Source organism: Tiliqua scincoides, chromosome 10 (assembly GCF_035046505.1).
Source record: "Tiliqua scincoides isolate rTilSci1 chromosome 10, rTilSci1.hap2, whole genome shotgun sequence".
Classification (NCBI taxonomy): Eukaryota; Metazoa; Chordata; class Lepidosauria; order Squamata; family Scincidae; genus Tiliqua; species Tiliqua scincoides.
The window spans coordinates 27,392,843-27,406,582 of NC_089830.1; the positions used below are offsets into that span (position 1 = coordinate 27,392,843).

General features: G+C 51.6%; 1 protein-coding gene across 1 annotated transcript; it reads right to left on the bottom strand.

Annotated features, from left to right (window-relative positions):
* Positions 1 to 1,158: 1,158 nt before the first annotated feature.
* GNG8 (G protein subunit gamma 8) lies at positions 1,159 to 1,727 on the bottom strand. Its single transcript, XM_066638836.1, has 2 exons — positions 1,644 to 1,727; positions 1,159 to 1,287 (listed from the first exon to the last, which is right to left on the bottom strand). The coding sequence occupies exons 1-2, from the start codon at positions 1,725 to 1,727 to the stop codon at positions 1,159 to 1,161; spliced, it is 213 nt and encodes a 70-aa protein (XP_066494933.1).
* Between the last annotated feature and the right edge of the window lie 12,013 nt (positions 1,728 to 13,740).

The window sequence follows — 13,740 nt, forward strand, 5'->3', positions numbered from 1 at the left end:
ATAAACTGAGTCTTGGCTGGTAGGCATCAGGGCTTCCACCATGTGGAACTCCCTGCCAGTGGTGGCTTCCACCATGTGGTGGTTTCCACCATGTGGAACTCCCTGCCACTTGAGGCACTAGAGATGGAATTTCAGCCCATGTCATTCTTGGCAAACCAGGTTTCAAGCAATCCCAAATGTTTCTGTAACAGCTTCTTGCAATATGAGGTTTGTGTGTCGTCCCCTCATCTGCTCCAAACCACCCAGAAATTAACAAGCAGCTTCTGAGCTGCTGCTTGCCCACTCCTGAGCTAGGCTCTTCTTCTGTAGTTCAACAGAAAAGCAACCCCCCCCCCCCAATGCAGAACTTGCTTCTGGGAAAATCGGCCCACATGTGCAATGGAGGAAGATTTCTGGAACTTTGTGCAAACAGGAAAGAGGCCCAGGAGGAAGAGATCACGAAATTTTTATTAGAACAAGGATAGATGGAATGAAATTCTGGCACTATCCAAGTGTGTTGCCCCCCAACTATCCATGATGTGTTGCCCCCCCCCCCACATAATAGCTCTCCAGCAGCTCTGGACAAGAGCACAGAATTCCCAAAAGTTATGGGAGACAGTGGCAGGGATTAAAATGACATTAAATTAGGGAAACTTTTCTGTTTAAACAAATTAATCATGGTTTCAAGGTGACTGATATAAAGCCAGATTCTAGCTTGTCCCCAGGCAGATAATACCCTCCTTATGTGCTTCTTCCGCCTTTGACTCTTAACAGCGGTGAGGGCTAGTAACTTGATTTTTAATGAATGGAAGTTGAGAATACTCCTGCTGCAGGGCTCTAGACAAAACACCTGGTGGGGTGGTGGATATAGACAGAGAGGTGAATAGAAAGACAGGCTAGAACGGGGGTGTCAGTGGAATACGGATGATGGACCTGGGTCAAAATGGATTCATAGATATCACAATGGTGGGCCAAAGTACTAACAGGCAATGTGGCCAGTGTATACCACACACACACACACACACATCCCTTGTTCACACGTCACACCCACAATTCATCCCCGAGCGCCTGCCATTTAATGCTGAAAAAAAACTTGTCAAGCGAAGACACAAGAAAAGGTTCCACACACCGTCACCCCAAAGTAGAAGGCGCCTGCAGTGTCCCCATCCACTCCCAAGCTCAGAGGACTATGCAAAACAGCCGTTTCTCGCGAAAGGGGTTCTCCGAGGCGGGCACTGGGGTCACCAGTGGGTCTTCCTTGGCGTGGGCCTCACAGTGAGCCAGTAGGTCAGCTGCTGCCTTGGACACCTGCCATGGAGAGAGAGAGAGAGAGAGAGAGAGGGTTCCAGCATGTATGAGTGCAGTTGTAAGCATGGCATCTAGACTACTACACTGCAGCCTCAGCCTCTGTAGCTGGTGCAACTCTGCATTGATCTGTGTTAAGGTAGAGCAGCCGCACCCCCTGCGGTAGGCCTGATCCCCAGGCAGCCTCAGCCCCAATAGCTGATGCAAGTCCTTGTTCAACACGGATCAACGTGCTGGACACCTGAAGTGTTCTCAGTGCTTGAGACTGACCAACACGTGCCCAGCTACGAAGGCCTCGCCCTGCAGAATCCGGAGCAGCAGCCCTGCTCTCGATCCAGCGAGGGGGCTGGGGCACTCACCTTCATGCGGTCAATGTTCACTTCCAGTTTCAGTTGCTCCACCGTCTTGCGGGCCTCGGCAATCTTAGCCATGTTATTGGACATGGTTCCTGGCTTGGTGAGATGTCAGCCTGTTAGTGGCAGGCCAGAGAGAGAGAGAGACAAGACCATGAGTTGGGGGGGAGCTAAGTGACTTTGGACCCACATTGCCTCCTGGAATGCACTCCCAGGCTGGGTTCACGCACACTGTTACTCCAGCAGGGCAGAGCTCCCTGCCCTGCCACTACCTCCTCTAAGACATTCGCCTCTGTTTGCTCCCACCATCCGGAATGGCTCCAAAGGGGCCGCTTGCAAAATGTAGGCTCCCTGCAAAACTTAGTGCTTTGCATCCCCTCTAGCTACGCCACTGCCTGGCACTTCTGAGGAGCATTTGTAGCACAGCATGAAGCTGGCTGGAGCTCATTTCCCAGTTAAGATCTGGACAGCCAACTCCAGTTAGCTGCCTCTTATGCCTGGACAAAGCACAGAACGGGTGCAAAATCCACCTGCCCAGGTGGCAAAGTTGCAAAGGAAGGAGAGCAAACACAGGCTTGGGTAGATGAAGGAGACCCAGGCAGCTTGGCCTGACCGAGGGAACTGCGGGATGCCCAGAAGCTTCACTGCGATCCAAGAGGAAAGGGAATTAGCAGCACTGCAGGAGGGGCAAGGGGAACGCTGGGGGGCGAGGCAGCTAATTAGCCCCTTCCTTCCACCTCCACCTGCGCCTGACCCTCGCCAGCCACCTTCAAAGCTGCCTGCTAATTGTGGAGCCCCCCTGCAAGGGAGAAGGGGGGGCTCATGCGAGAAGAGCAGCCACACTGTGCCTGTGTGGGAAGGCTTCTCTTCCAAGGAGGGGGCTATCAACAGTCTCATTAGCTTGACTGGTTCGCTGAGGGTGGGGAGTTGAAACACCAGGAACCAGGGAAACTGGCCTACTCTGTGGTCTGGGGGTGGCAGATGACTCAGAGGGGCTCCATTTGAACCCAGTTCTGGTTTTCAGGGCCAGTGGCCAGCTGTGGGAGATTTGCAGCCATCACAGGAGGCTCCTGACTAGGTGCAGAGTGTACACCTGTGAGCAGGTGTGTCGGCTATCACGTAGCTGATATGCTCTGCTTTCCCCCCTCTCTCCCAGCGGAGGAGCCAACTCTCTGAGGTGCCTGCCCTCGCCAGCTGTGCCCAGGGTCTCTCTGAGCTTGGCAGCTGCTGCAAAGGGAGAAGAAGGTCCCTCATCTCTGCTACCTAAGCAGGTAAATATCAGAAGGCATGAGCGGCTACAGGGTAGGGGTTCAGCAGATTGTCCTGTAATCACTCACTCCCGGGACGCAAATCTTCAAGATTTCAAAAGTTCAGCACACACTGGCTGGCAGGGGAGGTGTGATCCAGACACAGAATTGCACCCGCTTGGTTTAGGGTTTCTCTGGAGTCAAGGAGGGCATTCATCCTGGCTGTTAAGCAGGATGGATGGACCTGTTACTGGCGTCTAGTCTTGCCCAGATCAGGCTGTTTCCCTTCTGTTTCAAAGGATATAATGGTGACTACAGCATAAGCTTATTGTCATCTGCTTGCCAATTAAAGGTGGTGATATTTGATAATTGATAAACAGGACAATAACACACTGGGTCTCTTCCATTGGTCCGGCTGGAGGTGAGCGACTCTGTTCTCTTCGTCTTTATGTCTCAGAGGCTTGGAACGTCGCCGGAACTGAAGCCCAAGAAATGTTTTAAGAACAATTAGATGACATGAAGGCTCGGCAGAGCCAGACAGCTTTCCATACTAACCAGTGTTTACCGTTTATGCTCAGAAGGATTTGCAACTGCTGATAAAATGAACTTGGCTGGGTTGATTTCAGTGTCATTTTGTATTTTAAATCTCTCTCTCTCTCTCTCTCTCTCTCTCTCTCTCTCTCTCTCTCTCACACACACACACACACACACACACACACACACACACACACACACACACTCATACACACAAATTTTGTGTATACGCACAATTTCTTTGATATATGATGGTTCAAATCTTTTAGTACTGAAAGCATCTTTAACAATAATTGAACCAGTGTTTTTTGTTTTTTTTAAGAGAAAATGCTGGACAAAGTGACAAAGGAAACTTGCAAGGTCTATCCCAATAAGAACCATGAGCCATCTGAGAGAAATGGAACTTCCATTTTCAAAAGCGGATTTTGGGAACCAGCTGGAGGGAGGTGCTCTTCCATGCTGCTTGCCTGGTTTGGGGGCTTCCCGGGGGCTTTTGGCTGACTCCCGCTTGGGAACCAGGCACTGGGATAGATAGCCCTTTGGTCTGATTGAGCAGGTGATCCTTAGCAGCATTTTAGGAGGCCAGATTCCCGTCCTGCAAGCGGCTCTCGCACCCACCACTAGTGCACCACTAGTGCACTACTAGTGCACTTCCTCCAGCCTGGGCCAGCCCCAAGGTCAATGAGATGGCAAACGAACGCAAGGAAAAACTGCTCCTACCTGTTGTTGACGTACCACAAGGACTAGCCGTTGTGTCTCTCTCGCTGTCTCTCGTCGGAGTGAGCAGCCGCTGGCCACCTGGGGCACAACAGCCCTGGCAAGGAGGGGGAAAAGGAAGCCACCTCCCATTGCACCCCTGGGAGCCTCGGTTTAGGAGGAGGGCACCTTGTAGGGAGCGGAGGAGGGAGAGGCAGAGGCCTCCCTAACTGAATTGGCTCCGGTTTCAAATGTGTGGGTCTTTTCTGACCCTGGTGGATTTCCAGAGTCCCACCAGTTAGTCCTGCTCAGCCCTCGATCAGCAGTGTTCAACCTTTTCCATCATACGACACACTGAGAAGGTGCTAAAACTCAAGGCACACCGTCGGTTTTTGGTCATTGTACAAGGCACACCGTGCTGCTGGTGAGGAGCTCACATTCCTTGGTGGTCCTACTAAGAAAGAACCCTCCCACAAATGCCTGCAGTACACCAATGTGCCATGATACGGTGGTTGAAAATCACTGCCGTAGATGGGACTTCCTATTATTGTGAGCTGTCTTGAGTTTGGGCATGAAAGAGAGGTGGGGGGGTGGGTTTCGGTCTACCGCATAAGTACAATCACTGCCAGAGGGTATTATCTTAGGAGGGAGCCCATGAAGGGGTCATTTTTGTACAGCAAAAGAGACTTCCAGACTCAGAACGTAGGAAGAGCCTTTGCAGATTAGCTTGCTGCTCTCTACAGGCCAGTTGGATGTCTCCAGAAAGCCTGCAAGCCAGGTGTGAGAGCAACAGCGCTCTCCAGCCACTGGCATTTGGCAGTAGACTGTAACTGGAGATGGAGGTTGCACTTGGCTATTTTAGCTATACTGGGTTCTATTTAGCTATTTAAGTAACCCCTCTTCAGAAGACTGCTCCTCCACGGAGGTGTCTGATCGCCTTTTCAGAAGGGATTGTTGTCTACAATTTCAGAACAGCAACTGGGAACATGGACATTTTCTGCAGAACACACACACACACACACACATTATATTATAATAAATAATAATAATAATAATAATAATAATAATAATAATAATATAAGAACAGCCCCACTGGATCAGGCCATAGGCCCATCTAGTCCAGCTTCCTGTATCTCCCAGCAGCCCACCAAATGCCCCAGGGAGCACACCAGATAACAAGAGACCTCATCCTGGTGCCCTCCCTTGAGACATACAAAATTATGCAGGGGATGGACAGAGTGGAAAGTGAGATGCTCTTTACACTCTCACATAACACCAGAACCAGGGGACATCCACTAAAATTGAGTGTTGGGAGAGTTAGGACAGACAAAAGAAAATATTTCTTTACTCAGCGTGTGGTTGGTCTGTGGAACTCCTTGCCACAGGATGTGGTGATGGCGTCTGGCCTGGATGCCTTTAAAAGGGGATTGGACAAGTTTCTGGAGGAAAAAGCCATTACGGGTTACAAGCCATGATGTGTATGTGCAACCTCCTGATTATAGAAATGGGCTATGTCAGAATGCCAGATGCAAGGGAGGGCACCAGGATGCAGGTCTCTTGTTATCTGGTGCGCTTCCTGGGGCATTTGGTGGGCCGCTGTGAGATACAGGAAGCTGGACTAGATGGGCCTATGGCCTGATCCAGTGGGGCTGTTCTTATGTTCTTATGTTCTTATCTGGCATTCTGACATAGCCCATTTCTAAAATGTAATATATATATTACAGCCTAGGATTGTTAAAAATTTTCCAGCTTGATGATGTCACTTCCAGTGTGTCCAGACAGATTCTCATTCTAAAAAATGGGTCCCAGTGCTAAAAATGTGAGAAGCACTGCCTAAGACGGGTTCTTCCATCCCTGTGTGCAGTGCCATATGTGGCCACAGTGGGGTGCCATAAGTAAGAAAATAGCAGGATGGAGTGAAAAATGGACACAGAAATCCTGGACAAATTGTGGGATTCCCTCCTTGCCATCCCCGGGTTCTTGTGCCAAGTACATGCAAATTTGGCTTTCCACTGAAATGGCACTCCGAGCTCCACGTCTGGGAATTCTGAGCATTGCAACCCTGCTCCAGACACCCTCTGCCGTGCTTGGGGACTGCAGCTCCGTCATGCTTCCTATGCAGGCGATCCTGGCTGGGTAACTCGGCGTGTCCTAATCAAAACCTGTCACACTATCACTTCTGGTGCATTTCCATCAACAAGCCTCACGTAGCTGGAGAGTGAGCCGTGTGGGGGGTGTTGGACCTGGGTTGGGTGGGTGCCTGGGTTCAAATTCCTGCTTACCCATGACGCTTAATTTTGGGCCTGCTTCACTGGACCATTGTGAAGGTTAAACGTACCAAACCTCATGCATGTTGCCCTGAGCACTTTGGAAGGAGGGGGAAGTACTGAAGTGGAGGAAGTACTTTCATGAGTTCCATCCACTTTGCATGCTGTTCTCGCACTTTTGAGCCAAACCACCTGCATTCTTGTGCTAGTTCTACACAAATCAGTCAAAAACAGTTCCAGCACACTACACTTCTCCCCTTCATGCTTCTGTTGTATTCCTTTCTTAGCTGAAGACACTCTAGTCCACCACTCTCCTCTCTGCTGCACTTCCATCCGACGCTCTAGCCTACCACTCTCTTGTCTTCCACACTTCCTCTTCCACTTTATTCTCCTCTTCATTTTGAAACTTAGAGAATGGGAGGGGGGAGGGAAGTGGGGTGGTAGAGGCCCTGCCTGTTTCCACCTCTCCTTTTTCCCACTGCCTGGATTTGAAAAGGAAGAAGGGAACCAAGTGGCAGTGTGGAGGAGAGAAGAGTGGTGGACTAGAGTGTCTCTGTTCCCCTCTTCTTTCTTGAATCCAGGGAGCAGGAGGCGAAGAAGTGATGGAAGCTGCCACTAGCATATCCCTAGGTAAGGGGCTGACATTTAGCACCCTGCCTTGGCGCCTGTGAGTGAAAGCCCATGTGCAGACACACCAACCGTCCTCAAACTCAAGCATCCATCCAGGGAGCATCTGGAATCAACCAACGTTCAGAGACCAGCCAATGCAGTTTCCACTGACATCAAACATTTTGCAGTCCAGAAAGTGGGTTTCAACAACAGTCGTTCAAGAGAAGTGTGGAACACGCAGGGTTCTTGGCTTGGAAGGCCTGCTCAAGGGACACGGCCAGCAGCCTCTGCTTCACCTTCCTGTATTCGATGTTTCCAAGGGTGGAAGGACATCCAGTGATTGGCCTGGCCTTAGTGGCTGGGTTAGATCTGCCACTCTTAATGGAGGTGTCGACTTGCAGCCCTGCAAGGGGTGATTTGAAATCCGCACTAACCTTTGTCTGGAACTAATAATGTCACCTTCTTGCCCACCATAAAGCTGCCTTTATAGGCAGGAGTCTCTACTGACAGGGAGGGGGGATCATTAAGGTGTCTTGGCCTGTTTCCTACCCAGTAAATTGTTGGCCTGTACAAGAATTCAGACTGTGGATCTCCGCCCCCCCCAAGCCTTCTCACTGGGCTCTTCCGCATCTTTCTCTTCCCAGCCTATAAAATGCGTTAATAAACAGATTCTTGATTTTTGTTCCAAAGAAGCTTCCAGTATGCTCTCTCTCCTCCAGCGGCTTCCTGCTTCTAGAGGAAGGGGTGGAGGGGAATGAAATGCTGCTCCCCTCGCCTTGACAGACGTGACTCCATTTTAGAAAATTAAACCTCACTTTAATGACCACTTGCGAGGAGACCCAGTTTAGAGAGTGTGGCCGAGGCCCTTTGTGGCAGGAACCGCACTTCGTGATGTGGCATCTGACCAAACTCGGATGGAATGTCAGTTCCTTTGACCTGATGTCATGTGCCTTTGTGGGTCCCCCCCCCCACACACACACTTGTGAGGTGGTCACCCCCTGGCTCTGGCTTCCCCGGCCCCTGTGTGGCAGCTGCGATAAGGAGGCCAAGGAGCTAAAATTAACCCCAGGAAAATCTTGAGCCCGTGTCTGGAACAGATCAGTTATTCCAGACACCAGGAGAAAGGCGGCTGGCGGGCAAGAGGTGTGTGTGTGGGGGGGGGGGTGCAGTTTGTAGGAAGGCAGAAAGAGGGATTGCTGTGCTGAAGAAATGACAGGCAGAGGACTGAAAAAAGACCCACTGGCCCTTTAAGCAGGCCATGCAGCAAGGGAAAAAAAAGTCAAAGGCTTGGAAACCGACTCCTGGGACTTCCAAGGCTCACCAAAGGACAGAGAAGAGGCTGTTTAATGCACCAGGGTGAAGAGAGCAGGAGGAAAAGAGGATGAAGGGAGGGGGGATATGCCAGGGCAAATGTACAGCCAACTCTGTACATGCACAATGGCACTTTCTGCAGTCATGTAGCTTGAAGATTAACCAGCAGTGAGAATGTGACTGGCCTGGTTGGAATTTCACCCTCCTGGAAAAAAAGAAGAATTCAAGGCCAGGAAAAGTGATGTTGTGATCATTTCTAATTTATCAGAATCAGGATGCAGAACATTGAGCAATCGGACAGTCCTGTGATTTTGTGGCCACATCATGTCTGAACATTCAGCAGGAAGCTGTTCAGCAAATAGCAGTGCATCCGAAGAGGCCAGCCAGGTCGGAGGTAGTGCCATTCCACCTCTGGCTACACAGCTTCCTCAGCTTGGTGGAAGTTCAACAGGCCCCCTCGCATCACAGTCAGGAAATACTTGGCACCGACATTGTGGCTTCTGGTTGTTTTTTTTTAAAAAAAAGCCTTCATGTACATGATTTCAGTCTTCTTCACAACAACCTTGTAAGGTAGTTCAGCTTGACTGGCCTCATGTGCAAGAATGAGGCAGCCACCCAGACAGTGGGTGTCTGTCTGGGTGGGTGGCTGAAATGTGGGCACAGCTGATGCACTCATCCATGTGCCACGATATGCTCTCAGGCATCTTCAAGCACTGTCGGCTTCCTCCCCACCCCTTTCCCCCCCTTTCTGAGTTCTCTCCCACAATCTCCATTACTCAGAGCATCATTAACCGACTCTGTGGCGATCTGAGACGCCCCGTCTCTCTCTTCCGGTATCGGAACTGGCTGGTGCCGTTGCCATGGCAACACTGCTGAAAAGCACCAGCAATTTCCAAGAAGTGGGTGAAGAGGATGAGCATCCCTTTAACCCGTGCTTGGTGCCATCCATTTCCATCAGCTTGGCGATGCTCACAAAGAGGGCACCCCTTTCCTGCACTCTGGAACTATCTGGGCATCCCGTGACCTGCCCATCCAGGGCTCAGCCGCCCTCTGCTTTCTGCTGCCTGCCTGGGACTGCAGGCTGAACAGTTGCGCACCTGGGCAGGCAGGCCACAAAATGTGTGCTTACATTCTACACATGATGCACCACCACCTTCCTGTCTTCCATTGTGGCACTCGTGGGGTTCCAAGGCAGGCACCCACCCACCCATCCGGACACTGGCCAGCCCCAGGCCTGCCAAGGCCTCAGCGAGCCTCCAAACCACAGCCTGGGACCCAGGCATATTTCCTTTAGAAATCAGAGCTGCGGGCATCCTACCCCCCCCTCCCACAACAACTTTCCTTCCTGCCATCGTGTACCACCCACCACCTCTGCATACCGAGCTGAACCCAGCTGGGGAGCTGCAATTTGGCAAGAAGACCCATTCTGTGCCCAGGCAGCTTCTTCCCCCACAGCCTGGCTAAAAATATTGCACAGGTGGCAAAACCGGAAAATGCCCTCCCCCCCCCACACCCGCTGGCATTATGTTCCCATCTGCCCCACTGTGTGGCAGACACTGTCTTGGTGGAATTGGGATGCTGCGTGAACCAGGGTTGCCCCGGCCTCCCACGCTGAACCCCACTCTGCCCATCCCTGGAAAACAGACCCACACAGTTTACCCACATCCCTGAAAAGCTGCCATGTTTCCTGCCCTCCCTCTGGCCAAACTCCTGTGCTTTTTGCAGCCATGTGTCAGGCGGAAAAAGGGGAAATGTTTACTGGCCTGTGGACGGAGTGATGGGACAAGCCTTTCACCCAATAGTTTTTTGAGGGGGGGGTGCCTTACACAGGTGCCAAAGACACAAGAGCCTTGACAAAAATGAAGTTGGCAACCTGACCAGCAAAAGCCAACCCAGCGGAGTAGCAGTACCTCTCTGTTCAGAGGCAGTCTACCTCCATGCATCAGTGCTAGGAGGCAGAGGCAAGGAAGGCCTTGATGGGTCCATGTTGATCTGTTCCAATGGGGTGGTGGTGGTCTGGAGCTTTTCTGTAGTGCTGGCAGAGGGTCCCCCAGACCCAATGCAGAGTGATGAGCTGTCTAAACAAGCAGAAATGAAACTGACAAACAGCTGGTTTCCCCCCTGCGGGGAAAGTCTCCTTGCACCTCTAAAAGTCAGATCTGTGTGCTGTGGCAGGAGCCGCACCCTGCCCTGCCCCACCTGAATCCAGTCCCAAATCCCCAGAATCCCAAGCAACTGCTGGCTCAAGCAGGCCAACATCAGCTCTACAGCAAGAATAATGGGGGGACGGCTAAGCTGTCTCCCATCTGGAAGTCATTAGGAGCAGCAACTCTGTCCACATGGCATGTTACAGAGAAGTGTTTTCAAGTCAGCCGGGCCAAAGAAGCTCTCCCCCCACACCTCCTCCAGGCTCAGGTTTCCACTGCAAGGTCCTGGCAACGGATTCAGATGGTACCATTTAGACACACACTTCAGCAAGGAAGCCCCTCCTCCCCTCCAGGCTGTGTGCCCAGAGCAGCAATTCCCAAGCCTGTGACCCCAAAGCAGTCCTCCGCAGAGGAGCCTCTGGGGTGGGGGTGTCTCTGTATGATGCCTCGCCTCCCCTCCTTCCAGGCAGCCTCTGCTGGCAGTGGCGATATGACCTTGTCTCTGCATCGGAGGCAAACAGACCACACACTTACTCAAGACGCCGAGGGGCAACAGTGACCTCCATGTGGTGCCTCTTTAGTGGTCCTGGTCAACTTTCCAAGTGGGGGAGGGGCTACATGCTTGAGAAGAGCAAGTCCCACAGAAATGCCAGGATGGGTAGAGGGGCAGGTCAGTCTTCCTTTCCTATGTTTCCAAGGCAGTGGTTGTGGGTGCACAGGCTTCTAATTTGGGGGGGGGGAGACTGCAACTTGGAAAAGATCTAGGGTAAGGATAGCTGCCCTCCCCCCTAACAAGAGGGTGGGGCCCCCTGCCATGGGAAAAACCAGCCCAACCCTGAAGGCAATTCAAGAATTTCAACGTAGTGTGGAAAAAGGAAGGGGAGAAAAGTTTTTCTTCCTCTTGCATAATACCACAGCTCAAAGGTGGCCAGGCCAGAGACATTCTAGCCCACCACTCTCCTCTCCCACACCATCAAGACACTCTAGCCCACCACTTTTCTTTCATTCCATCAAGGTGCTCTAGCTCATCACACTCATTTCCTCTACACTTCCTCTTCTGGTCCAGTGTCCTCTTCCTTTTTCACCCCAGGAAGCAGAAAATGGAAGAGAAGCAGAGGCAGTGGGGGGGGGGGCCCAGCACGCAGTGCATTGCTTCAGGTACTGGGTGCTGATGGGCATGTCTGAACTACAGCAATGCAGAGTCTGCTCCCCCCCCCCCCCACAGGGTGCCGTGATCTGAACTGAACCTCCCCACATGTGCTGCTTTGGTTTACACAAACAGGCAGTGCAGCTGAAACCACCTTGTGAGGATCCAGGTTCAGAAGAGACCATCAGGACGGGGAGCCAGATCTGGCGCAGGAGCATGGCCAAAGGGGCCCTTTGCCCTGTTTGGTTGGCTCTCCGGCATGAGCTCAGGGAGGCTTGCGGAGACGGCTGCAATGATTTAGCTGAGCCAGGATAGCTGGGGAAGGGGGGGAGGGAGGCTTTGCTTCCAGACTTTCCTATATTGGGGTGGGGGATGGAGAAGTGCCGTGCGTTCAGGGGAAGGAATTTGGAACGTGCAACCGCTTTCCTGGCTGTGGAGCGAGGAGCATCTGGTTTTCATAAGGGGCTCTGCCTGGGTTGGGCAGGCGGCTGGAGTTCATAGAAAGAGAGACAGAGGCGCACCCAAGATTGTCAGGCGAAGGCGAGAGCTTCTCCCCCCCCCCCAGCTGTCCAAACAGGGAAGAACAAAATTGGGCACACCAAATCCAGTATCTCAAAGTCCACTTTCCAAGGACAGTCATTAGGGTGCATTTGGTGGGCCGCTGTGAGATACAGGAAGCTGGACTAGATGGGCCTATGGCCTGATCCAGTGGGGCTGTTCTTATGTTCTTATGGTGCTTAGAACAGAGTGCTTATGCACTTTGAAGGCAAAAACACATGGGGGGGTTTCGTTTTATTTTTAATTAGGGCTGAGAGACAGCTGAGTTCTGACAGTGAGGAAATAAGAGTTACTCTGAGCACGTGCAAAATGCCCTTCCCTCACCCTTCTGCAGAGCCAGTCAAAGGTCTCTCTAAACTCAACAGTCTCATATCCCCGCCACCACTATTGCTCCTTCCAAGATGGAAGTGCAGCAGAACAGGAAGTGTGGAGGAAAGCAGCTGGCATCGGAGGGTCCTCTTCTCTGCATTTCCTCTTCTGCTCTTGCCCCTCTTTCTTTGCAAATCAAGGGTGAGAGAAAAGGAGGAGTGGAGGCAAACACTTGTAATTTTTAGCCCCTGTTTACATCTGCTAAGTGGGCACATGGCTTCATCCCTCAGCCCCCATTTGCTTATTTCACTCCAAAGGAGAAAAGGATTGGTCTCTCTCTTTCTCCCCCCCCCCCATCTTATCACACCCTTTGCTGCCAAAGTTTCATGCAATCCTCTGCCAAAATTAAAAAAAAAAATTACACAAACACACGAGGGTTATGCAATCTGGCACTGCAGCCAGACAACAGATTTTAAAGGGAGCAAGAAAAGGAGAAGTGCTCTTGAACCACATCAGGTTGTCCTTGTACATGCACCTTATTTTGTCTCACTGTTGCCTCTGGTGAAACAAGTTTTGCTGGTTTCAGAGTGAGACCCGGCAAACCTGGAATGAGCATCTGAAACAGACCTGGCCACCCTTCTTCCAAACCACTTTCCACCCTGGGAACATAAGAACAGCCCCACTGGATCAGGCCATAGGCCCTTCTAGTCCAGCTTCCTGTATCTCACAGCGGCCCCACCAAATGCCCCAGGGAGTACACCAGATAACAAGAGACCTCATCCTGGTGCCCTCCCTTGGGAAGGGCACCTCCCTGGTGCCCTCCCTTGGGAAGAAAACCATCTCCTGTCTGGTTCGGCGGATGAAACACTGATTGAGACTTATGCACCTCCAGTCTGCATAAGATCAAATGCGATCCGGAGCATTTAAGCCCCACTGATTTCTCAGTCCTGGATCTCTGCCACTGTGTTCCAGTTTAGAACTGATTCATCCTTGGTTGTGCTGAGATCTGGCCAATGTTTGCTACAGCAGATATATAAGATGTGAAGGGAAAAGAGCGGCTTCCAAAACACATCAAGGGGAGACCAGCAACTGGAAGCCCCCCAGGGCAAAACCTGTTCCCCCCACTATAGACACCCAGTTGTCAAATGGTTGGCAACCTTCAGTCTTGAAAGACTATGGTATAAGCCTACAGCACCCGGTATTCCCAGGCAGTCTCCCATCCAAGTACTAACCAGGCCTGACCCTGCTTAGCTTCCAAGATCAGATGAGATCGGGTAT